General features: G+C 39.4%; 1 protein-coding gene across 4 annotated transcripts in view; it reads right to left on the minus strand.

Annotated features, from left to right (window-relative positions):
• Window positions 1-27048, minus strand: part of NEBL (nebulette) — a 238277-nt gene that overhangs the window by 57305 nt on the left and 153924 nt on the right. Inside the window, exons 5-9 of one of the 4 annotated variants that reach the window (XM_061585609.1) lie at window positions 26072-26182; window positions 16399-16500; window positions 14853-14954; window positions 8384-8491; window positions 7960-8064 (exon numbers count right to left, since the gene is read on the minus strand). The exons of the other annotated variants lie outside the window; for them this stretch is intronic. Coding sequence (XP_061441593.1) covers window positions 7960-8064; window positions 8384-8491; window positions 14853-14954; window positions 16399-16500; window positions 26072-26182 — 528 coding nt within the window. The remainder of the gene's footprint in view (window positions 1-7959; window positions 8065-8383; window positions 8492-14852; window positions 14955-16398; window positions 16501-26071; window positions 26183-27048) is intronic. 4 annotated transcript variants of the gene reach the window in all.

Genomic DNA, 27048 nt, shown 5'->3' on the forward strand with positions numbered 1-27048 from the left:
AAAATACAATTTAAATAACATCCCAGAAGAATATAAAGATCAAATAAGGAACAAATTTAGTTGACAGAGAACCAGAAGAACTATGGAGTGAAGTCATGAGACATTATCAGGGAAGAATGCAAAATGACAATACCTCTAGTTAAAAAGAGAGAAAGACCTCAATGGATGACTGAAGAAACTCTTCAAATGGTTAAAGAGAGAAGGAAAGCAAAAGCAAGAGGAGATAGAAACACAGTCAGAACCCTAAATGCAACAATACAGCAACTAGTACATAGGGACAAAGAGAACTATTACAATAGTTATTGTACAGAAATAGAAGAGGACAACAAAAAGGGAAGAACAAGAGCCCTATTCCAAAAAACTAGAGAAATTAAAGGGAAATTTAAACCAAGAGTAGGGATGTTGAATAATCAACAAGGGAACACACTGACTGACCAAGATAAAAGGAAGATGGAAGCAATACACTGAAGAACTATATAAAAGAGATCCGGGGATGACAGATTCATTCACAGAGGAACCATATGATGAAGAACCAGAAATCTTAGAATCTGAGGTGAAAGCTGCTCTTAAAATACTTAGAAGAAACAAATCACCAGGAAGATGGCATACCAATAGAGCTGCTACAAGTTACTGAGACTGAATCTGTCCAAAGTTTGACAAACATTTCTCAAGAAATATGGAAAACTAAACAATGGCCCACACACTGGAAGCATTCAATATACATCCCAATTGCAAAGAAAGAGGATCCCAGGGAATGCAGGAATTATCGAACTATTGCCTTAATATCCCATGCAAGTAAAGTAATGTTCAAGATTCTACAACAAAGGCTCTTACCATATATGGAGCAAGAAATGCCAGACGTCCAAGCTGCATTTAGAAAGGGAAGAGGTAACAGAGATCATATCGCAAACATACGTTGGATAATGGAATGGAGCAAGGAATTTCAGAAGAAAATCACCCTGTGCTTCATAGTCCAAGCTGGATTTAGAAAGGGAAGAGGTAACAGAGATCATATCGCAAACATACGTTGGATAATGGAATGGAGCAAGGAATTTCAGAAGAAAATCACCCTGTGCTTCCTAGATTACAGTAAAGCCTTTGACTGTGTAGATCATGAAAAACTATGGAATGCTTTAAAAGAAATGGGGATGCCACAGCATCTGATTGTCCTGATGCGCAACCTATACTCTGGACAAAAGGGTACTGTAAGGACAGAATATGGAGAAACCGATTGGTTCCCTGTCAGAAAGGGTGTGAGACGGGGATGAATTTTATCACCCTATTTGTTTAATCTATACGCAGAAAATATCATATGGAAAGCAAGATTGGACCAAGATGAAGGAGGTGTGAAAATTGGAGGGAGAAATATCAATAATTTAAGATATGCAGACGATACCATACTACTAGCAGAAACCAGTAATGATTTGAAATGAATGCTGCTGAAAGTTAAAGAGGAAAGTTTAAGAGGCGAGTTAAAAGCAGGATTACAGCTGAACATCAAAAAGACTAAAGTAACGTCAACAGAAGATTTATGCAACTTTAAAGTTGACAATGAGGACATTGAACTTGTCAAGGATTATCAATACCTTGGCACAATCATTAACGAAAATGGGGACTATAGTAATCAGAAGAAGGCTAGGACTGGGGAGGACAGCTATGAGAGAACTAGAAAAGGTCCTCAAATCCAAAGAGGTATCACTGAACACTAAAGTCAGGATCATTCAGACCATGGTATTCCCGATCTCTATGTATGGATGTGAAAGTTGGACAGTGAAAAAAGCCGATAAGTGAAAATCAATTCATTTGAAATGTGGTGTTGGGGGAGAGCTTTGCGGATACCATGGACTGTGAAAAAGACAAATAATTGGGTGTTAGAACAAATTAAACAAGAACTGTCACTAGAAGCTAAAATGATGAACCTGAGTTTATCATACTTTGGACACATCAGGAGAAGACAGGATTCACTAGAAAAGACAATAATGCTGGGAAAAACAGAAGGGAGTAGAAAAAGAGGACGGCCAAACAAGAGGTGGATTGATTCCATAAAGGAAGCCACAGACCTGAACTTACAAGATCTGAACAGGGTGGTTCATGACAGATGCTTTTGGAGGTCACCACTTTATAGGGTCGCCATAAGTCAAAATCGACTTGAAGGCACATAACAACAGTCCAGCTCTAGCTCTATTATCTACAACACAGCATTTAGAGAATACAATTGCTCACAAGGATTTAGCGTTTGTTATTAGCAGCTGCTAGATTAGAAATAGCAGCTCAATGGAAAACAGCTGAGGACCTCACAACCCAAAGGTGGCTACACAGAGTATGGAAGATCACCTTGCCTGAAAGGCTGATGCAGCACAGCAGTGTGATACGCAGTTTGTCTCAAAAGGACAAATTTGACCACGCTTGGTCCTCATTTTTGTATTACATGAATACATCTGTTTCTATGAGGTCCCCACCAATTTCCCAAATGTTGGTTTTGGAGGAACTATTTATACCAGTCTTCTGAAGTGGTTTAATGAGTTTCTTATGCTTAGCTCTTGTCATCCAAATAAGGGTATACAGGAAATTTTGAATATACATGGCAATGATTTTTTTTCTGTACATATTACTGGATGTATTCCAGGTTAGTTTTGTTTGATGTTTTTGTATTTTATTTTAAAAAATTAAAGTGTAGAATTGTGAAATAGTTTTGTTTTTTTTATATATGGGGAAAAACCCTCTTATCCAGTGAGGGCAATTTGTGCGCATGTGAAAACAGTACATGGACTTCCAGTATTTGATCTGAACCCTGCATGTAGCACTGAAAGAGATTCTCACAACACTGCTTACAGTGCTTTCACAGCACTGAAAGAGCCCAGGGCTTTCCATCTCTCCAAAATCCATGGCCAAAGCTTGGTGCTGGGTAGTAAGCACATGCAGTAGCACGTATCTCATCTCATTGTAGCATATGCCCCACTTTGGATCAAGGAATTTAATGGATACTAAGTCTAAGATCCACAAACAATCCTCATCTGCAAAGTGATACCATTTGTGTGGCAGGGCAGGGAGGTGGGGCTGTTGCTTTTCCCTTCTGGTAGCAGTAGCAATCTATTATAGCTGATGAAATCCTGCCCCAGAGGAACTTTCTGGCTTTTAACGGCAGCTTTTCAGGGATGACAGTCTGAACAGCCCCATGAACAGTCCACTGGATCCCAATTTATTAACAACCCAAACACATTCAGTGTTAAAAATTACAGAAATATACTGTTACTGGGTACTTAAGCTGTTTGCAATGGAATTGTTATTTCTTTCTTTCTTAAATCCACTCTTTCTTGAGAATCTGTAATGTGATACCAGACACCTATTTTTGTTGTACTTCCTTTTATTTTTAATGTATATTTTGTTTGTATTTGTCTGTTAGCAACATATAAATTTGAATAAAAACATATTTCTTAAAAAAATACAGAAATACTGTGAGTTCAGTTTGACAGTCTCTGATTGCCTCCTAGTGGAGCCAAGCAAACACTGTGCAGCCTCTATTTTAAAAGTGAAGTGCAATCAGTCAATTTGCTGATTTTTATTTATTTATTTATTTCATTTAGATACCACCCCATAGCCGAAGCTCTCTGGGCGGTTTACAGCAATTAAAAACATTAAAAACAAATATACAAATTTTAAAACACAAAAACAATTTAAAAACACAATTAAAAAAAATTAAAAACACATGCTAAAATGCCTGGGAGAAGAGGAAAGTCTTGACTTGGCGCCGAAAGGGTAACAGTGTTGGTGCTAGGCACACTTCGTCGCAGAGATCATTCCATAATTTGGGGGCCACCACTGAGAAGGCCTTCTCCCTTGTTGCCAGACTCCCAGCTTCCCCTGGAGGAGGCAGCCAGAGGAGGGCCTTAGATGTTGATCGTAGTGTATGGGTGGGTTTGTGTCAGGAGAGGCGGTTCATCAGGTATTGTGGTCCTAAGCCATGTAAGGCTTTATAGGTTAAAACCAGCACCTTGAATCGAGCTTGGAAACATACAGGCAGCCAATGCAAGAGGGCCAGAATCGGTGGTCTCACTACCACCTCTTTTAGGCAGCCAGGGACCCCCCCTCTCACAGAGAGGCATTAATCGCTTCCCGGGCCCAGCTGGCTGTTCCATCCCTGCTAGCTTTTATTAGCCAAGAAGGGCAAGGATCCAGCACAGAAGTGGTTGCACAAACCTGTCCAAGCACCTTGTGAACGTCCTCAAGCTGTACCTGGAAGTGCCTAGCAAATTCATTACAGCGAGCCTCAGATGGTTCTAGCATGTAATAGCCCCTGGACAATTCTGAAGAGCTCCGCTGGGCGGCAGATTGATGATTTGATAGTGGCAGCAAAATATTGGTTTTTTACTGCCCTCACTGGCCCTAAATACAGCTTACCATAGGCACTTACCAGTGTGTAATTGCATCCACCAGGAGTTCGTCTCCATCTGCACTCAAGCCATCTCCTATATTGTTTCATTGCTCTCAGCTCTGGGGTATACCATGGAGCCGTATGAACTGTACACAGGAGAGGGCGCTCAGGAGCAATCATGTCATCCACCCAGGTCATTTCTGTATTCCACAGTTCAACCAGGGTTTCGACAGGAGCGCCAGCCCTATCAGCTGGAAAACTCCCAAGAGCCCTTTGGAAACCATCCAGATCCATTAGTTTCTGGGGGCGGACCAACTTAATAGGTCCCCTACCCTTGCAGAGGGGAAAAGCCACTGTAAGTCTAAACTTCAGCAAGCAGTGGTGTGTCCATGACAGAGGGTCTCATGTAAGGCCCCCTACATTAAAATCACCATCTCCATGTCCAGTTGCAAAAACCAAGTCTAGAGTATGCCCTGCTACATGTGTTGGGCCAATGGCATGTTGGGACAGTCCCATGGTTGTCATGGAAACCATGAAATCCTGAGCCGCCCCGGATAAAGTGGCATGGCTGTTGACATCCCTCAGAACCAACAGTCTGGGGGATCTCAACAGTACACCCAAGACCACCTCCATCAGCTCAGCTAGGAAGTCTGTTGGGCAGTGGGGTGGGCGGTACACCAACAGAATCACCAGTCTGTTGCGCTGACCCAACACAAGGTGCAAACACTCCAGACCAGTAGTCACATGGACAGGGTGCTTGCAGAGGGAGATGGAGCTCCTATAGACCACAGCAACCCCACCTCCCCAACCCCCAGGTCTACCCTGATGCTGAACCAGGTACCCTGACGGACATAGCTGGGAGAGACTGTCTGATGATAAAATTAGAAACTCAGAAGTACACATACTAAACATACAGTGAAATCGTATGCATGTTTACTCAGAAATGAGTCCCACTATATTCAGTTTCGTGGATGGCAAAAATTAATTGCCAAAAACGCTTTGGACAACCGCTCGACCCTAATGTACATTTTTATAGCAATGAATGCAGTTGTTAAGAGTTTTGTCTCACATACTGAGCAGAACTAAAGTTTATTTATTTATTATATTTACATAGCACCCTACAACAAAAAGATCTCGGGGTGGCCTACAAAATATAAATAACACAAATAACAATAAAATGAGTGATACAATACAACGTGAGGCAGCATTAAAACAAATTACAAATTAAGATCACAGCAAGATAAAGAACAAAAAGGAGAGAATGAGACATGAGAGCTGAAATGATTTTTTAAAGCTACACCAAGCTTTAAAAAGCCTGGTAAACAGGGCATTAGAGTAGATGCCAAGCAGGCCTCTCTGGGTTGGTGCAGTCTCCCAGGACAATCATCCTGGAAGATCAACACTGGGTCTGACCCCACCTCTCCCAGGCACAGAAACCAATGGGCAGCAGGGTGGGCAGTACACCAGCCTAATCCATGTTTTGTCCTAGGCACCCAATGCCAGAGAAGCCTGGAAAAAGAGAGGAAAGTCCTATAGAACACAGCAAAAAATATTTTTTTAAAAAAACTGGTCCTCTTAGCTGGGAAAAGCTATGTCTTCTATAAGTCTCAATAACGCAAGCCAGGTCAGCCTCCTCATCCACAATGAGCAGACTAATCAAATGGCGGGGAGCTGACGGAAAGCCCTGTGGAACCTCCTCTCAGGAGCCACCAGCTAGGCTGAATACTGGCTCTATCAGGAGCCATGTACACAAGCCGGCTGGGAAGTGCCAGCTCCCATGAATTGGCCTTCCGGGGAGGGAGCACTCCCCGTAGAGGCCCATTACAATTTTTACTGTGATGGCCTTTTTGTCTGTGGAGTTTCCTGTCAGATCGGGACCCAGGGGAAGGCTCCAAACACAAAGGAGGATCTCACATAAGTTCCTGCCGTGACTTTGTCCTGCCTACACCCCCAGAACACCCCATTTTCGGGGCTTCCACTGGTCTGGCTGTCCCCAGTGGACCCCTAGTGGCGCAGGCAGACTCCTGGTGGTGGAGGGTTGCTGACGGCAGAGCCGGGGGTCTGTGGCATCCAACTCCCCCCAGCCCAACGGAAATGTAAATTGGATTGCACCCTCAGGCTGCAATCCAATACACACTTACCTGGGAGTAAGTTCCATTGAATCCAATGGAGCTTACTTCTCAGTACACAAACTGGATTTCAGCCTAAATCAGGAATTATGAGATTTTAATTTGAACCACCTTGATAAACTGGCACAGAGTTTATCACTCAAAATCTGGAAGTATTTCATGCTATGTCTACAGGACAACAGGTGAAAGTTAACCCAAAACAAATTGCTTATAAGAATATAGCTAGACTGCCAGATCATGCATGCTTAGCACTTGACTTGATGATTGCAACATCAAGCAACAACTTGCACTGTGAGAGGAAAAACCCCACAGTAAAACCAGAGGCAAGGGATTGTTACTTTGTGGCAAATGAATTAGGCTCAGCTGCTTTAAATCCTTCAAGAAATACAAGAATATTTTGACATTTGTCTTCCCTCTCTCTTTTGATGTAAACTAGCGTGGCGCACTGGTTAGTGTGTGGAACTATGACCTGGGAGACTAGGGTTTGAATCCCCACACAGCCATGAAGCTCACTGGGTGACCTTGGGCCAGTCACTGCCTCTCAGCCTCAGAGGAAGGCAATAGTAGACCACCTCTGAATACCGCTTATCATGAAAACCCTATTCATAAGGTTGCTGTAAGTCAGAATCGACTTGAAGGCAGTCCATTTCCATTTTTCATTTTCTTCAGGAGATGCAAAATCTAAGCTTTCACCCATTGATCCATATCTTTCACACATTGATCCTGGCCTAAAGGCTGGCCTTCCATGGGCAGAGCTGTGGTGGAACAAAAATAAGTTTTGGGTGGCAGAATCAAGGGAAGATGTGGTTGCAGTATGAATGGCTGGATCAGTATATTTTTTAGTCTGTGTCATTCCATATGTACAATATGTATGTTTGAATGTGTTTTCTCACAAAGTACACATTTCTAAATGTATTTCCTCTCAAAATACACATTTATATTATAAATGCATTTTATCCTAAACTATTTTAAATGCATCTTGGACTATTTTTGAGCCAAGACTTTTATCACAAAACTCAAGAGAAATGCTAAATCCAAAAAATAAATGCATTCTGACCAGCACTTTTGTTTAAAAGGTGTGGCTCAGGTCAGCTTGCATCAGAATTCACAAAGAATGAATTCCCCCAGCATCCCTAGATAGGAGTGGCTTGAAGTATCCCCGCCATTTTGAAACATTAGTCTGTGTGTTCCATTAAGAACTCTGGCCACAGTATGCTCCTAACTACATTCAGAGATTACCAAAAAGGAAATTAATTACAGACTGCAAACCTTTGCTGTCCATTTTCCATCCCATGAAGGGCATTTCAGAGATGGCTGCTGCCTGTATACAAATATGGGCTTTGTTTTTAGGGGCATGTAATTATGATATTAAGTTTAATGGAACATACACAACAATTAGCTGCCCTGAACATTTTAAAATCCTGTTCAAAGAAAATAATTACCAGAAAGTCAACTTACATTACTAGAGATTTTACTGGCATTCAAAGCATGCTCTAATTGTAATAGGTTTGGAAAAGCAGATGTTGGCTCATGAAGGCTTTCCAGGTCTTTTTTATATTTTATCTGTAAGGATAAGAATACACACTGGGTGAAAAAACCATCAGAGCAGGGTATAGAAATGCACAGTTTCAGTTTCATTGCAGAAAATCAGGTTCTTCTTTTACATGTTTGCCTGATTTTTCCAGCGGCCATTAGGTGGCACTCATTTACTACAGTGTGACAAAAGATAGCCACAAAGCATTCCATTCTAAAGGAGAAAGTTTAACCCTTTGAAGGAGGCCTTTCCAAATAAATGCTGATAGGAAAATAAAATGCACACCAAGCAACTTCAACACAAAAATGCAACATATACAAAGAAAGTGCCAAAAGCAACCCTACTTACATTACTTGCCAAGACAGATGCAAGTTGTGCTTGCTTGAAAGAAGCACTTTCGAGAGGATTGAAACAATAATTCTTCATATCCTTGTTAAACTGCTCTTTGTATTTAACCTGAGAAACAAATGGATATAATAGTGAATAAACACAGATTTCAGCAAAGCTTAGCACTGACATTTTCTATTCATACCTTATCCCAAAATAGCAGTTATATAATTACAAGCCAAGTCAATAAGCACAGAGAGGATGATACAGGGCATAGTCCTGGACCAAAAGGACACATCAAGGTTTCTGAAGCACCTTCTCCTGATTTCTGCTTCAGAGAAGGCAAATGAAGCTGGAATCGGATGTTACAACAGATCCAAGGCTGCCACCAAAAACAGGAACTTTCCATCTCTCTCCAGTAACATCTAATGACACAAAATCCATAAAGTGACAGCATTGTACTGTAAGTACTCCTGCAAGCAGTAATACTGAAGTGGAACATAGGGACATGCAATGACATCATGTCACAGGCCTTGTAGCACTGGGCTTCTACTGGGAGGAAGGGTGGGAAGAATGGATGGATGGATGGATTAGGGTTGCCATATTGCCTGGTTAGCTGGGTTTTACCCGGATTCTTTGCATGCCACCCAGCGCCCGTTTAGCCCCTTAGGTGGCCTGGATTCTCAGCTTTAATTTAAAAAACAAATTAAGTTTCTAGGTGGTCTGGTTCTCAAGATATACATAAAAACATCAGCCGCTCCCCTGACTGTTAAATCTTTCTTTAAACAGGACTGTATAGCACTTCGTAGCTTTAACCCTGCCCGTTCAGGATTGCAGCCAATCAATGAAGCCAGGGTTGCATTTGGTTGACCTGAGGCAGTGTCTAGAAAACCGCATTGCAATGCCAGAAAATGGTGGTTCCCCCCCCCCCGTTTATCTGAAAAGCTCATAAATTGGGTAAGTATATACATTTCAGGTTTTTTTCCTCTTGTGTGCAGGAGTCAGATCCTGGGCAGTGTTTTGAAAACCTTCCCAATACTTGCTTTTGTAAAAGCAATGCTAATCCCATATGCCCAGAGTAAATCCCATTGAATTCAATAGGATTTACTTTTGAGTAGACATGGTTATGAATGTGCTGAAAATCAATGGGACTTTGGAATGAATGTAAAAAAGAATTGTGTTTGTGTTCTAACTCTTTCCGTCCCCGCCTCCAGTCCTATTTTAAAGCAAGTAGGCAGGGCTTACTTAGGTATTACAGTTTTTATTCTGTAGGAAACTAATACTGATTTTTTTAAAACTAATACTGATTTTTCTGCAATGACCAACTGGTTTGACAATAAACTATTATATGGGCTGTATGTATTTATACATCTGCAGTGTGTGTGTGTGTGTGTTTGCATGTGTGGAGTGTTTCCAACAACCCTGTGAAGTAGGGTTGGAAACCAAGGCAGCTCACAACAAGAAATAAAGCCATTTAAAATCCAATAACCATAAAAACAAGTATAAACAGTTGCAAAACAGCGTAAAGTGGCATGATTCAGAATTTTGGGTTGTGTGAATGAAGTTGCTTATCACTTGAGGTTGCATTTCTGTCCCTATTTGAGTAAGCCCCACTGAATACACTGGGACTTGCTTCTGAATAAATAAACCTAGGATTGCACTATAAATATCTTTACAGTTCGTGTAAATAATAAATATATTTGATAGTCATGCTTATATAAATATTTCTTCATTTATCATATTTTTGGTTTTTGGTTAGGAATCCTGACTGGTTGTGAGATGCTTAGTTTTCTGCCTTACTCATAGGAATCTTGTTGTGGTTGGTATGGTGTTGCATTTAAGAAATCATGGTACGAAATGGCCTGAATCAGTATAAGGCAGATTCCTTGGTTCCTAAAAGTGGGAAGAGACTCAAGCGCCACAGTGACTCCAACATTTATTTCTGTATTTTTATTTACAACATTTATATACCGCTTTATTGTAAAAAAAATCTCAAAGCGGTTTACAGAAAGAATTAAAACAATAAAATTATTGGAAAAGCGTTAAGGACAGATACTTAAAAACATTCAAAATAATAAAACCAACAATGAGTTAAAAACAGATTTAAAAACACAATAGCTTCCACATGCCTGGAGAGGCTTCCCTCAAGAAAACTGATTTTAGCAGGTGCTGAAAAGAGGCATCTGCCTAATGTCAATAGGCAAGGAGTTCCAAAGCGTAGGTGCTGCCACTTTACAGGACTGATTTCTTACAAGAGCAGAACAAGTACTGTACTATGTGGCACCCATAACATGGAAAACACAGCTTGAACTTGGCCTGGTAGCAAATCAGCAACCAATGCAGATTTCAGAGCAGAGGTATTATGTGCTGATAGGATCTCACTCATGTCAGCAATTGTGCTGCAGCATTCTGCATTAACTGCAGTCCCCAGGTCAGGTTGTGCTGCATGGGGATTTCTGTGACCTTGGCTGGCTGCTAGGATTTTTTTAGTTTGGGTTTTTGGTTATGAATCCTGACTGGTTGTGGGATGCTGAGTTTTCTGCCTTATTCATAGGAATCTTGTTGTGGTTGGTATGGTATTACATTTAGGAAAGTGTTACTGCCTTTTGTGTTGTTTTTTTCCTGTTTGCATTTCACTTATCTTTAACCTCACTCTGTTACAGCCATAGAAGCAACAGCAGCATATGCAAGGTAATTAACTCCCATTAGTGATAAGAGTAAGAATGTATAATTATTATTTTAATTAAAACAAGAGGCTTATGAGTACTTTGAAGAGGACCAGGTATTTATTTTCTTTCTGAGCCCAGGACTGGGTCTTTCATGATGCCCGGTGGGGGGGGGAGCAGGAGAGTAGTCAATAAAACAGACATCCTGGCATTGGTAATCTAATTAGCAAGGTATGTGTGGGGTTGTTGCACACTTCCAGGCCCAGTTTCATTTTGAGTATGGAGGTGGAAACTGTGTAGATGTGGTTGATCAAAGGGAGAAGAAATTTTGAGTTAAGCAAAGTTCTGCTTTTCTAAAACCTAAGAAACATACAGATACTTTGAATGTCTGAGTACCTGCACCAGTGGAATACTGGAGGAACTTGTAAAACTTGCTGCAACAGTATTTCGAACTGAGCATGTGGTATGAAAGACTCCTTTTCCTAACATTTTGGCTTCTTGTTTTTCTCCACCCACCACATCTCTGAAATATATCGTATATGTAATGGTTAACCATACTAAAAAATATAAAGTTTATTTCGGTCAATGACCAGCAAAGGTTAACCATACTGCTGTTTGTTGCTATTTTGTGTTTTTATTATGTTTTTATATTGATTGTGTATTTTTATTGTTTTTATTCTATTTGTAAGCTGTGCTGAGCTCTGTTTTTAACAGCAGAAGGGCAGGATATAAATCCTCTTAATCAATCAATAAATATTCCATAGTGTTGGAAACTAGAGTCTAAACATTTAAGGCTGAAAATGTTGCTTTAAAAAAAAGATTTCTCACATCTTTCCCCAGTTTTTGGTGGTAATTCCTAGGCACAAAAACAAAACAACTGGACAATCCAAATATTAATATGCAAATAATTTGCACATGCAAATAATATACAAATATGCAAATAATATGCAAATAATTTGCATAATATGCAAATCATCCTGCCTGGATTTGTGGAACTGGAATATGGCAACCCTATGATGGATGGATGGATGTTTTCTTCCCCTTTACTAAAAGTCTAGCCGTTGACCATCTTTCTTCCCTTCTTTCTTAAGAACACAGGAAGAAGAACAGAAAGCTGCCTTATACTGTGTCAGCATTGTTCACACTGCCTGGCAGCAGCTTTCCAAGGTTCCAGGCATGAGACTCTCCCAGCCCTACCTGGAGATTCTTAAGATTGAACATGGGCCTTTTGCACACAAAGCACGTGCTCTACTCGTACTAATCATTTTATTTGAATATCAAAACACATTTAATCTGATAATTATATGTGAGGTATATTTGCTTTTCAGGGACTGAGATTAACTTGAGACAACATATGTCAGAGATAAAATCAAAACAGGACTCGGAAAGAAGCAACCAATTTGCAGGAAAAACAAGAACAAAAAAGCAACTTTGAAGAATGCCAAGATAAACAAATTCCTGCTCAATTTTCACAAACCCCATACATAGCTGGGGAAACTGTATATTTTAAAGTTATATGATAGTTTTCCTAAGCAGCAAGCCTTTCAAGAAGCATTTGGTTTCATAGAATCATAGAATAGTAGGGTTGGAAGGGGCCTACAAGGCCATCAAGTCCAACTCCCTGCTAAATGCAGGAATTCATAAGTGAACAACAGCACCTGCTGTTCGGTTTCCCCCTCCCCTCGTAAAGCCAGGCACTAAGCATTACACACTGGGAAGTTATCTTAATAATGAAATAGGTTTGTAACACTAGAAATCATTTTTATATGCCTATAACAAAAGACATACAAGGAAGCTGAAAACAACCCAAGGGTCCCCAGGATACCAAATAAAGTGTAGCATAAATATCCAGAGCATCATTTGGCACAAGTACTAGTGAGAGAGGACAATAAAGAATATGGACTCTTGTGTCATGACCTGGTCCACCTACATAATCAACCCATAATTATTACCAGGGATGAAGCAAATGAAACAGCATAGTGTTTCAGAGAAGTGCCCCAGGATCCATCACAAAAGGGATACAGCACAACACTACAAGGGTTCCTGCAATATATATGCCACCTGGTGCAGCTACCCTGGCATGAAATGTCCTGGGCCAGATGTGGTAAATTCCCTGCATTTTCTACACTGATACACGAATACAGAAGTACCTTAGCACATGATTCAAACTCTAATAATTATCTCTTAAATAATTAATACCACACTGACTAAGTGTAGATCTAAATTAGTATTTTAAAAGATTATTAACAAAGAACAAATTGTTAATAAGATAATGGGATTATTCAAGCACAACTTATTACTGGGGCTCTAAAAAGAAAAGGAATGCATAACCTCACTGCTTTCAACTACCATGTATGATTAAAGTAAATGATATTTTAATTATATGATTTAGCTTACAAGTATCATAAAGCATATCTTCAGTTTTCCCCACATGGCCTAATTAACTTTTTTTTTAAGTAACAGATGCACTGTGGCTATATTTTTTTCTGTCCCAATCATGTTGTCATAAATTGTTATTTGGGTGGAAGATGGGGACCAGAAAGGAGATTGCTCCTTTTTTAGTGAAAAAGTGCTGCCTTAAAATCACCTATGACTGCTAAACACTGTCCTCTTCTCTTTAATTCATTAGCATACCTTGACAGACCACCTGTCTCCTCTTACTAGAATGTCCTTTATACATAAACTGTTCGTGATCCAAGGAGCCATGTAAGGAGAACATGAAGACTGCACAGATGAAGTGACAAATGTGGGTTTTTAACCTGCAAGCCTCCTGCCCTACTTCAAAAGCTGTTACTGAAATTCAAAATTGAAACATAGAAGCCACTGTGGAAAAAAAGTGAAAAGCAACACTGTACAGATGGAACTAGTGACACGGTTCTCTGAATAGTAGCATGCTATCTTCTTCCTGTGCCACAGTGTGTATGTATATATTTTGCAGGAAAAGCATCTAAATTTCACATATGGCACATTTTTTGTCCCAGCCAATGTAAAATGTAGGTGTTAAATTTTTCCAACAAAAACTGATCCAGTGATGCAGGTTTAAGTGCTCAAACAGAATTTTCTTTCTCAGAACCTTAAGGAGCGGGGAGAGGGGGAATCCTGAGAAATCTATTGATTTTTTGCAACTGGTGTGCTTTCTTGTCCCTGCTTATGTTAACATATTGGAATTTTTTTAATGACCCACTGCTTTTTCGGGCTAACATTGATCTAATGAAGCAAATGTAAGTGCCCCTTTTCTGACACTACACACATTAGAATTCAACCAAAAACCATTTGCGATGTTTACCAGCACTCTGTGAAATTTATTTCCATCAGTTGCAATCCTTTATGCCATCTTAATATTTAATGACATCTTGAAATCAAGTATAATGACATAATGCCACTCTGTGTCTTACTGGTTACATTGAGTCACATGTATGATCTCTGAATGTACTGAAATTATCTCTGTCTTATTTTTGTAAAATAGGCTTCTTGTTTGGCAAAAAAAAAACCCACCTTTGAAAGCCTAACTTTGAAACCAAAATCAAACAGCGCAGTGTAGTCTTCTGACTACATATTCTGCCAAAATTTATTAATCCTACTACTATTTAATACTGATTGAAGGCAGATTTCCTCATCCGCTTGTGGGCTTCTGGTATAGTTTTCTCAAAATATATAATGTATTCCAATTACAGCAATTTCTATGGGAAAGAGTTGTGGAAACCTTATCTTCAGGTTTTCATGCAACTATAGATAGTTTGCAATTAGAAAAGTTAAACATTTGATTGCACTCCTGGGAATTAGATAACTCAACTGTCATTGTCCGAAAGCTATCAAAATCTTACTTGGCTTAAAAATTTGGAAACTTCTTTTGCATGAGTGAAGTCTGGTCTTCCAAGAACAGTTGGTTCCTTACTCATTTCTTGTCTTCCTTTTGCATATTCAGCCTTCAAGAAAAATATATATGAATGCTAGGCATAATTTTATTTTGAGGATCCCACCCCCTTCAGTTTTGTCAAGGGAAATGTAAAACTCAACAGCAACAGTATAGTAAGTATCATTTAGTGACCTCTGTTGACACCACTTTTGTGAACACTCTAATCAGCAATTCCCAAGCTTCTACTTATTTAACAAATGTATCATTGATTTTATCTGAGAAACAATATGCTGCATTAAAAAGAAACCTCCAGTTTGATCAATTGTTGAGCTTAAGCATACGAACTGCCGATTCACAGTTATTTTCGACAGTTGGCATTTCAACCAAAGCTGAACTGAAAATACAGGTGCCTGCTTTTTTAAAAATATAATGGGTCAGATTCCACTCTAAATTACATAAATACAATCCTTATTAATAAAAACTACAATGGATAAAATATAGTGGAAGTATGCATACCAGTGGTGGGGAAGTTTTGTGAAATTCCATAGGAGAATGAACACACCTACAGGTGTGCAGGTCATGGAAGCAGTAAAAGGGAAAAGGGCAGAGACTGATAAACAGGTTACTTTATATGCTAGAACACCAGATGGAGAATCTAACCTTCAAGGTTTCTGATGCAATTTTAGGACTTCAAGAATGAAAACTGAATATGAGAGGCCACAAGGGGAGCATTCTTTAATTGATCAGTTCAAAATTTTGGAAGAAAGGAACTGGAGAAAGCTTAAAGTTGAGTGGGATGATGAATGCAAGAAACCTGAAGCAGCAGGCAGTGGGATCAGTAGTGTAGTGGCAAATACAAATAAATAAATAAATAAATTCAGAAGTCCTTTCATGTTAGTCATAGCCACGCTACCTCCCCCTTTTTGGACTGTAGAGTTGAGAATTAGATCCTTGTTAATGGCTTCTCCCACAATAGACATCCCTAGGAGCCAATAAGCATGAAAGGGGAGAGCGTTAGGTACTGAGAAGACTCTTCGCAGTGGCTGACTCACCTCCTTTCATTAGCTCCAATCAGCAGGAAAGGTGACGGAAGCAGTGGCTAAGACACTCCCCTTTCATGCTGAGTGGCTCACAGGATGCTGGAGACACAGGGACCCTTCTAGGACCCTGCTTCCAAAAAAGTAAAGGGTCTAAGACCCCCCAAGACCCTGGACGACTACACCCCTGGGTGGGATATTGGAAAATGTGGGTGCTGACGATGGAGAGTATTAAAACCTAGATGGGCATTGCCTCAGGTTTCCCTACCAAAAAACATAAGAACAGGGATGAAAGGATCAACTACTGAAAACTGCCCACTTTGGGGAACTGAGGTCTTCTTAACTTTATCTGTCTGGATTTAACTCTAAAATTTCTAATATTTTGTATAATTCCTTTAGTAACTCTGTCTATAACAAAATAAAAATAAATCTTTACCAACATTTTCTAAACCATAACAATCAAATTTAGGTTCATACATTGCTTATTATCTTTGTTAACTGGGTTGCCATCATGATGTCTGGTCTATTTGAAACTTCAGTGTATCTATGAGTGTCCTGTAGATCTTTTTTGTATGAAACCTGTAAAAGAAAAGATTTATTAATTACCTATGACATAGCAGGTCAGTTATAAATTTAACAGAGTTAACATGCTAGCTGCCCTACATATTTAGCAAGCACTACCAGGTACATTGCCAGGATTAAGGTAAAATAAAACATACTAACAACCCATATTATCATAAAAACAAGAAACTCAGTTGTATTTCAAAGACCAGACAGTAAGTGGCGAGACCCCTGACTCATGATCCATAAATGGTATCAGGAAATATGGAAATTAGCGCTTATGGAAAAATTAATATATAGTTTAAAAGCAATGAGACAAGGAACAGAAGCAGGTAAGTTCTATGAACAATAGTACAGCTTTATTGTATTTGTTAGTCAAAGTGATGGGACTTGCAAGCCTCCAGCCTTGCATGGTCAGATCTGGCGATCCACATTGGGATAATCTCTGAAAAATAATAATACAGGACAACAACTAATTTAATTCATACTTACTTCCCTAGCGCATTATACGTATAACTACTCTTATAGATAACTGAGCTATTTTCTCTCACTGTTGTATGTTATATCTGTTTTGTATCCTGTTCTATCCCAAACCTATAAAAACATTATTATAAAAAAAAGACCAGAATGGAATGCTAGTATATTAACATGCTTATTATGGAATACATATTATATGGGGAAGTCTTTATGTAAACCTAGACATGAAATCCCTCTTCATGTATGTTTTCCTTTTCATTTGTTTTACCAAATGTTTTTGAAAGCAATCGTATCTAATTAATATGTTAAGATAATCTAGCCCTGCAGACAAAGCTGAGATTTAAAGGTAGGGATCAAATATTGTTCTGTAACAATGGTTGATCAGATACAGCAATGGCTACAGTTCCTTTTACCAGGTTCATCTGGCATGTCAGTGAAGCCCCTTCCTTGATATGTTTGATCTAGCAATAGCGATTCAGTTCCTTACTCACATCCAGATTACATTACTGTTATAAACTCTACATGAAGTGGCCTTTGAAGAGTTCTTTGAAACTTCAGCTGTTTCAGAATGAGGCCCACCAGATTGTTGATGGAGGCAGTCTGCAAATTGTATATTCTACAAATTTTGAAACAACTACATTGGTTGACTTTTAAACGCCTTAATTATGTACCGTATATTCCGGCATATAAGACGACTGGGCGTATAAGACGACCCCCAACTTTTCCAGTTAAAATATAGAGTTTGGGATATACTCGCCGTATAAGACTACCCCTGCTTATGACATGCAGGTACTTAGCAGGAAAACTGTCACTTATAAACTTATAAATATTAATATTTGGATTGTCCAGTTGTTTTGTTTTTGTGCCTAGGAATTACCACCAAAAACTGGGGAAAGATGTGAGAAATCTTTTTTTTAAAAGCAACATTAAATGCCTAGACTCTAGTTTCCAACACTATGGAGTATTTATTGATTGATTAAGAGAATTTATATCCTGCCCTTTTGCTGTTAAAAACAGAGCTCAGCACAGCTTACAAATATAGTAAAAACAATAAAAATACACAATCAGAGAAAAACAAGCCAAAATGTTAGGAAAAGGAGTCTTTCACACCACATGCTCAGTTCTAAATACTGTTGCAGCAAGTTTTACAAGTTCCTCCAGTATTCCACTGGTGCAGGCACTCAGACATTCAAAGTACTGTATGTTTCTTAGGTTTTATAAAAGCAGAGCTTTGCTTAACTCAAAATTTCTTCTCCCTTTGATAACCACATCTACACAGGTTCCACCTCCATACTCAAAATGAAACTGAGCCTGGAAGTGTACAACAACCCCACACATACCTTGCTAATTCGATTATCAATGCCAGGATATCTGTCTTATCGACTACTCTCCTGCTCCCCCCCCCACACACACACACACCGGGCATCATGAAAGACCCAGTCCTGGGCTCAGAAAGAAAATAAATATCTGGTCCTCTTCAAAGTATTGATAAGCCTCTTGTTTTAATTGAAATAATAATTATAAATTCTTGTTCTTATCACTAATGGGAGTTAATTATCTTGCATATGCTGCTGTTGCTTCTATGGCTGTAACGGAGTGAGGTTAAAGATAAGTGAAATGCAAATAGGAAAAAAAATACAGAAGGCAGTAACACTTTCCTAAATGTAATACCATACCAACCACAACAAGATTCCTATAAGGCAAAAAACTAAGCATCTCACAACCAGTCAGGATTCCTAACCAAAAATATGATAAATGAAGAAATATTTATATAAGCATAACTATAAAATATATTTATTATTTACACAAACTGTAAAGATATTTATAGTGCAATCCTACATTTATTTATTCAGAAGCAAGTCCCAGCGTATTCAATGGGGCTTACTCAAACAGGGACAGAAATGCAACCTCAAGTGATAAGCAACTTCATTCACACAACCCAACATTCCGAATCATGCCACTTTACGCTGTTTTGCAACTGTTTATACTTGTTTTTATGGTTACTGGATTTTAAATGGCTTTATTTCTTGTTGTGAGCTGCCTTGGTTTCCAACCCTACCTCACAGGGGTGTTGGAAAGACTCCATACACACACGCACACACTGCAGATGTATAAATACATACAGCCCATATAATAGTTTATTGTCAAACCAATTGGTCATTGCAGAAAAATCAGTATTAGTTTTTTAAAAATCAGTATTCGTTTCCTACAGAATAAAAACTGTAATACCTAAGTAAGCCCTGCCTACTTGCTTTAAAATAGGACTGGAGGAGGGGAGGACAGAAAGAGAACACAAACACAATTCTTTTTTACATTCACTCCAAAGTCCCATTGATTTTCAGCACATTCATAATATTGTCTACTCAAAAGTAATTCCTACTGAATTCAATAGGATTTACTCTGGACATATGGGATTAGCACTGTTTTTACCCCCAAAAGCAACTATTGGGAAGGTTTTCAAAACACTGCCCAGGATCTGACTCCTACACACAACAGGGGGAAAAACTGAAATTTATATACCTACCCAATTTATGAGATTTTCAGATAAACAGGAGGGGAAAACACCATTTTCTGGCCTCGCAATGAAGTTTTGCAGACACTGCCACCAAACAAACACTTCACTGATTGGCTGAAATCCTGAACGGGTGGGGTTAAAGCTACGAAGTGCTATACAGTAGTTTAAAAAAAGATTTAACCGGGGGGGGTGCCTGACGTTTTTATATATATCTCGAGAACCGCACCACCTAGAAACTTAATTTTTTTTTTAAATGAAAGCTGAGAATCCGGGCCACCTAAGGGGCTAGCCGGGCGCCGGGTGGCATGCTTAGAATCTGGGTAAAACCCGGCTATCCGGGCAATATGGCAACCCTAATAAGATGACACCCGGCGTATAAGACGACCCCCGACTTTGGAGAAGATTTTCCAGGGTTAAAAAGTCGTCTTATACGCCGGAATATACGGTATGTCCAGAATAACTGAAATATTATTCCATATGAACATCACAAATACTTTTAAGTTCTTTAAGGTGCCTCCACCAATTATGTTCCAGTGGTGTATTACCTGGAATGGACTTTTGACCAGCACTGAGACACAGGAATTACCTACAAGTTGAAATTCTCTGTGCCCTTTGATGGCTATCATTTTAGCATCTGATAAAGATCAATCTCATTCAAAGAATATTTGGGTTCCCCTGATTTCTAATTAAGGTTTTTTTCCTGGCTTTCTACCTAACTTGGTCTATATCTTTCTTCAAGGTTTAATTTAATTATTATTTTTTCTGGGTCTGCTTTATGTTTTTCTAAATTTTCTCTTTTGTTAATATTTTGTTTTATGTTGATCTGTTTGAATATATTGTAAACTGCCTTGTAGGTTTGGGGACAAAAAAGAAGGGGAAAAGAAAAAATGTTTTAAACAAAGTGTATTACAAAATAAAAGTAAACTCCTTAATTTTCTCCCTCTCCCTCTCCAACATGAAAACATAAAAATAGCCCTGCTGGATCAGACCAAAGATCTATCTAGTCCAGCATTTTGTTCTCATGATGGCCAACAGATGCCCACATTAAGCCCATAAGCAGGACATGAGGACAACATTGTTCCACTCATGATCCCCTCTCTAATCCTCCTTGTCTGCAAAACAAAGTACTTTCACATAATTTGACTTTGAATTCATATTAGTGGATGGATTGGTTGGAAAAGCCCACCAAACCACAATTTTATATCAAGGAGGCTTGCCAAAATATTAACTTAACTAGCTTTCATTTCACGTTGGCATATATTGTTTTTAGATTCTTTTAATTGTATTGTTTTATCACTGATATATTTTCTAACGCGAGTTCCTTTAGGAGGAATGGCAGGACATAAATTTCATAAATAAATCAAATTTGACAGCTTCTATATGTTAGCCGCTTGATGATATATAACATTTTAATTTAATATTTGGGGGGGGGCAAATCTAAGTGAAACAGCTAAAATAATTGGCCATTATCTGTTAAAATTATCATGTCTCATTCACTATAGTTGTGCAAAACACTGAAAATAATTTTATACAATAAAATCAGAAGAGCATCCAGGCTCTTGCAATTTAGAGCATTACATAGGTTTAGCTAATTATATGCTATTCACCCTAATGACCACATGAGGTGAAGGGAACACCATAAAGGCAGGAGGAACACGTTTCTGAAAAGGACCACATCATCCATGTAAATTGCAAATTAAAGCTCAGCATATGCCCTCAAAACAGCTAGAAGTGAAACTGTTGTTTAGACACAGAGAAAAATGCACAGAATCTTGTGAACACTACAGCAATTTTGTCACTTATTGTTTCCAAGTGACAGTCACATAGTAAATGAAATAAGGAAGTGAGGTTAATTTCACGGTGAGGAGTCAATAGAAAAATCAGACAGTTATTTCACCCATCAAGTTTGATGTAAGGTCTAGTAGTGTAATACTTTTCCTCCCATGAATTATTACTCTTCTGGCACCCAGTCAAAGATACATTTATGCTGAAGTGAGACAGAGACATCAAACATTTTGCAAATCTCTGCAATATATAGCTTGTATGTTGCCATACCCCATTGGTAATGCTAATGTTATGCAGCAGAAGAACAGAGACTGGTGGAGGTTGTGCATTTCTCAGTCTGCGAGCAAACAGAGCTGGGCCGAAGCCAAAACAAGGATGTTCTGTTCCCAATGCTATAGCCCTTGTGAAACATGTCATTCGTTATTATAATTTTAAGCAAGGCACAAAAGGTGTCTGCACCTTGTGTGGAGGCAGGTGTGAGGGAAGTGAACATGTCCCTGTTGCTAAGGCATTACTTCATACCGTGCCATGACATTTTCAATACCTGCCATTCATTACTGTGCTTGTGCTACAAGACAGGGAGCACTGACCCAGAGACATTCACTTCTTTTAACACCCATTCAGAGTGAAGGCAATGCAGCTTTCTTTGGCATCATAAGCACTAGCTTCATGGCCCCATGTCATCACACTTACTACATGTTCCCTGGTTGGCTGCAATCACTTCTAAAAATAAAAGGGGAAAAACAGTGCCAAAACAGTAATAACAGGGAAACACTGTCTTCATAGTTATGTACAGCCATGAATTAGAGGACTAGGTTATTAAGCAATTAATAATGTAAATAATAAATCAGTAAATAATACAAAGAAAGGTGGGACTAAGGCTTGTTACAGTTGAAGTCATTACTTTTATCTTTTACTTTTGGATTTATTAATAGCTCCTCCTTGCACCTATGCCAGGTCCTTCATGCTCCCAATTCTTTTCCCATCCCTTCTCCCCCCCCTCACCTATCTGGGGATGTTCTAGTGCAACAATGCAAGACACATTGCCTAGAGCAGGGGTACCCAACAACCAGAGCTTTTAAAAAGTAATAAATTACAGTTACAATTACATGGCCCATAAAAGTAGTAATTACTGTTACAATTACAATTGCTCTGAAGGTAACTGATTACTTTTTCTCAAAAGTAATCATTACAATTACATTTCAGCTGCTTTTTTGAAAAAACGCCTACAAGGTGCTGGCCTTGGCTGCTGCACATCTAAGTAGCCTAAAACAACATTAAAAATAAACACACACATACAGAGGTAGTAGAATAATTTTTCTTATCTATAAGATAGCAATAGTGGTCTCTCTGCTGGTAAGGGAGGGAGGGAGGCAGAGGCCACTACTCCCATCTTTGCACGTCAAACCCCTCCCCCTAGCCAGCAAGCATAATCTATCACACTTAACCACCTCCCGGACCCTGCCCTGCCACCAACAAAGGGACATTCACCCAACCAAACATTTTCCCCTGAGATGCAAAAAAGTTAAAATACTGCAAATGCAGCACAGTAGCCAGAGAGGGTGGTGGAGGCCACTTTGTGTGCCAAGTGCGCGCGCACGCACACACACACACACACACGTTGTCATCTTTCACCTCCACAGTTCTTTATCTCCATTCTGCTGCTGCCTTCTCCTCCTCCTCTATCCATGTTCTTGCCCTCTGGCTCCTTTTTCCCTTCACTCCATTTTTCACCACCACCATCCATTTTTTTAAACAATTGTTTTCTCCACTCCACTCTGTCTCACTCTCCGCCTCCTACCCGCACACAGAGCATGAGAGAAGCGTGATGCTGCACAGAAGCCCAGTTTGAGGCACATGATTTTCAACCACAAATCAGAGGAGCAGAAGGCGTCCCCTGCTTCCCCCCCACCAAGTAATGCCCCAAAGTAATGCTGAAAACATTACAATTACTCCACAAAAGTAATAAAATTACTCCTAGTTCTATTACAATCAAAATGTAAAGGAATTACTCGTTCCTCAACAAAGTAATGAATTACAAGTAATTTGTTACTTGTAATGAATTACTTCCAAGGTCTGCCAACAACGTGCCCTCAATATGTTGCTGGGCTACAATTCCCATCATCCCTAATCATGTGGCAAGGGCTGATAGGAGATAAAGGCCCCATCTAAATTAATGTAAATGAACTTCACATTTACCCCATCTCCACGAATGTAAAGCAGCATTATATCACTTTAAACAGTCATGGGAGAGCCCTATTCACAAAGCTACAATTCCCAGAGTTCCCCGGGAAGAGGGAATTGTAGCTCTGTGAGGGGAATATGGGTTTCCTAACAACTCTCAGCACCATTAACAAATTTCAGTTCCCAGGATACTTTGGGAGAAGCCATGACTGTTTAAAGTAGTATAATACTGCTTGAAATGTTTAGGGCAGATGGGGCCAAAGTCCAGTGGCCTCTCACATTGCCTAAAGTCCCTAAAAGAAGTGCCACAATTGCTCTTCACTTATGCAAACTGCATTTTATATCTAAAAATGCCTTTGAAAAATCCCCCGTTTCAATAGTGGTTTGTAATCTATTAAGGAAACACAAGGAAAGCCCCTTGGGAACAGAGAGTTATCTAAGCAGTTACTGAAATCCTGTCACAATATTAGCAATTCTATGCATGTCTACTCAGAACTGAGCTCCATTGAATTCAATGGGATTTGCTCCTAGGTGAGTGATTATAGAATTTCAGTCTTAATATTTTAAAACCAGAAAGCTGATCTCATAGTGACAAAAATGCTTTCAGGTAAACACAGCATTCTAGCTTCAATAATTTTATAAGTTTATTTCCTGGAATCAAAAATTTAACTTGGCCATAATTTGGGAAAGAATTTTGTTTGCAATAGATAGGAAGATAATGAAAAATCCATCCCCTAAGTTATAACCTGGGGAAAATTTACAGTATTTTATTTTCCCGTTACACAACTTCAGCCGACTGTGAAACTCAGCATGAATTCTATTCAAGGTGGGATGAAGCCATGCTGTACTAGAAGATTTCAAACTGGGAGTGCAGAGATATTTCTAGAAGATGAAAATCTACATCTGTAAAAGAAAATTTCCCATTTCACACACTCAAGTATAGATCTGAACAAATAATCTGAAACTCACCTTAATCCTATTAATTGTAAATTCTATGTGGATAGGTTGAAATAAATTGGCAGGGCGCTGCAGGAAAAAAAGCCTTCTGCTCCTGTAGTCATACTTACTGCTCTACTGGCAAATAAGAAGGGTATTGTCCTTCTATGTCCACAGTAGGTTTAATCTTTAAGACTAAACTAATTAAAGCAACACAGCCAAAATTCCAGGGGAGTGGATGCTTAATTTTTGAAATCTGTAATCATTCCATTTGCAAACTTCAGGACTGAAAGCCAAATATTTAAGGAGACTGGTTTCTGAGAAGTAGTTAAAGGGCTACAATACGAACTGGCAATGTCAATTCTACTTAAGTGCTTACTCAAAAGTTAGTAAGAACATATGAATATTAGAATTAGAGAACGACTCCAAGCTGCCTTCATTCTCCATAGTTATAATCTGTGGAATCCAGATTCATTTCCTTCTCATTGTGACAAAATCTGGTCTCTTGCCCTCCATTATGCTTCGTGAATAAGGTACATTCCTTCTAAATATACAAATGTTCATGGTTAAATGTGCAAATGTATCTGCAAGGAGACAGAGAAATCCCAGTGAGAATTTCCACCAGCAATAATCATCTTTCCCTCTCAGGATGTGTCTATCCTACTCTGCAGGAGTGTCTACCATTTTCCTCAGCCTCCCGGGAGGTGTCAAACTTCTACCTACCCAATGTGACTTCAGCTATGACTGGCTGAAAAGAGCCAGCTATCATTTAAGCCTAATGTGGGTCCTGAGCCCTTAAAAATGGGCTGTGGCCATGCAGCCTTGGTTCCTCTTGAACCCCGCCCCCCAACCTGCAACTGATGCCTGAAGCTGACAGTACCACCAGTGACCATTCAGTGTAAATTTCGCAATGTTATTTTGAAATAGTAAAAGAGTAATTAGACTAATATTCTGTTAAATTGTTGAATTTCAATTTAAGCTGCATACTTGCTATTTCTCCCCCGTCTCCCTTTTTACCTGTACTCCTTTGAATAAACTGCTTAATTAGATTTCTGGGCTGTACTGGTTTCTGAACACATTCAAGGGCTGGTTAATCTCCCATGTGGCTTAGGCTGCTGGGGCTACACTGCTGGTTGTAAAGTGCCTGGGACTGCAGAGGGGAAATGGGCTGAAGTTGCCAAGCAGAAGACTTGGAGTTCAGCTGGTGGTTCCTCAACTCTTGAGGAGACCACTGTAAAGCAGTGGGAATCTTGCATCCTTGCCTTGAGGTATAGAAGGTCCACTCCTGGTATAGAAAGTCACTGTTAATTATTAGTTCCTTTCTCACATCTTTTTAAACGTACTATCTTACATATCTCTTTATACTTGCTGAAATTATGGGATAACATTCAGTGATGTCTACCCATGCGTCTGCTTGTGCAATGGGACTATTTCTCTTTTTTCCCCTATATGTCCCCAAAATCTGCTCTGGGAGACGAAGGAGAAGCCCTGTTACACTAACAGATACCTGCTTGCGCTAGGTTGGAACTCAAATCTGAGTTTCATAAACAAAGTTTCCTATAACTAACAAATATTTCCTTTAAAACATTTTATATTTAAATTCTTAAACTATAGCTTGTCCAAAATACCAAAGCTACATTTCATTTCAGGTATATGCACAAACACCACAAATTAATAGAAGAAAATACTCACATTACTTTGGTGTTTACTAACTTCCATGGCATGCTTAACATCTGGAGGCTCCTTCATATGGGCATAACTTGATGTACCCTTTTCAGCTTCATGTTTCTGCTTGTATAGAACCTTAAAAATGGTAAGTCTTATATTATATATTGTGCAGGATATGTAGGAAGAATAATATTTTCCTGTCAAGCCTTTTCATAAACCCAGACTACAAATGTGCAAAGAACCAGACACACATTTGTATTTTTTTAAAAAAATGTATATACAATAACTCTTTTAATGCTCAAGTGCTCATTTGTCCTGACAACCTATGAAGAACAAAACTACAATCCACTTTTTACAGATAGGTAAGGAGTGACACAGTGATGTAATCAAAGTTCGTATGCTCACAAATGAGCATATCTGTACACTGAACCAAAATGGCTGGCCAAGACATCAAAATTGGAATGTTTCATTTTGCACTGAAAAACTGAAGGGCAATAAAAAAGGTAGCTACTCGTTAGACCGGGTGGCTCCGAAACGTCCTCTCCCCCTGAATAGAACTCAGTTAGCACCATGGTATACACCACGGTTGCGTACTCTGAGACAGGAGGTGAGACGACTAGAACGCCGGTGGCGGAAATCCCGCTCCGAAGATGTCCGGACACAGGTTAGAGCAGCAGTAGCTGCCTACCAAGTGGCAATAAAGGCAGGAAAGAAGGCTTTCTTTGCTGCCTCTATTGCGTCTGCGGAGTGCTGTCCCAGGAGGCTGTTCCAGGTGGTCCGAAGCCTGGTCAGTCCAGCTGCCCAGGAACCCTTGGAACAGTCAAAGGCCTCCTGTGACATATTGGCAAAGCACTTCGCCAATAAAATCGAACACTTACAGAGCTCGATCCCGTGCGCCGTGGATACGGTAAGTGAACCAGAGTTGGCCAGTTTCATGCCGGTAAGTTGGGATCGGTTTCAGCTTCTCCCTTCTGAGGATGTGGACAAGGTGCTTTCGACTG

The sequence above is a fragment of the Rhineura floridana genome, chromosome 10, assembly GCF_030035675.1.
Source record: "Rhineura floridana isolate rRhiFlo1 chromosome 10, rRhiFlo1.hap2, whole genome shotgun sequence".
In the NCBI taxonomy this organism is placed as follows: Eukaryota; Metazoa; Chordata; class Lepidosauria; order Squamata; family Rhineuridae; genus Rhineura; species Rhineura floridana.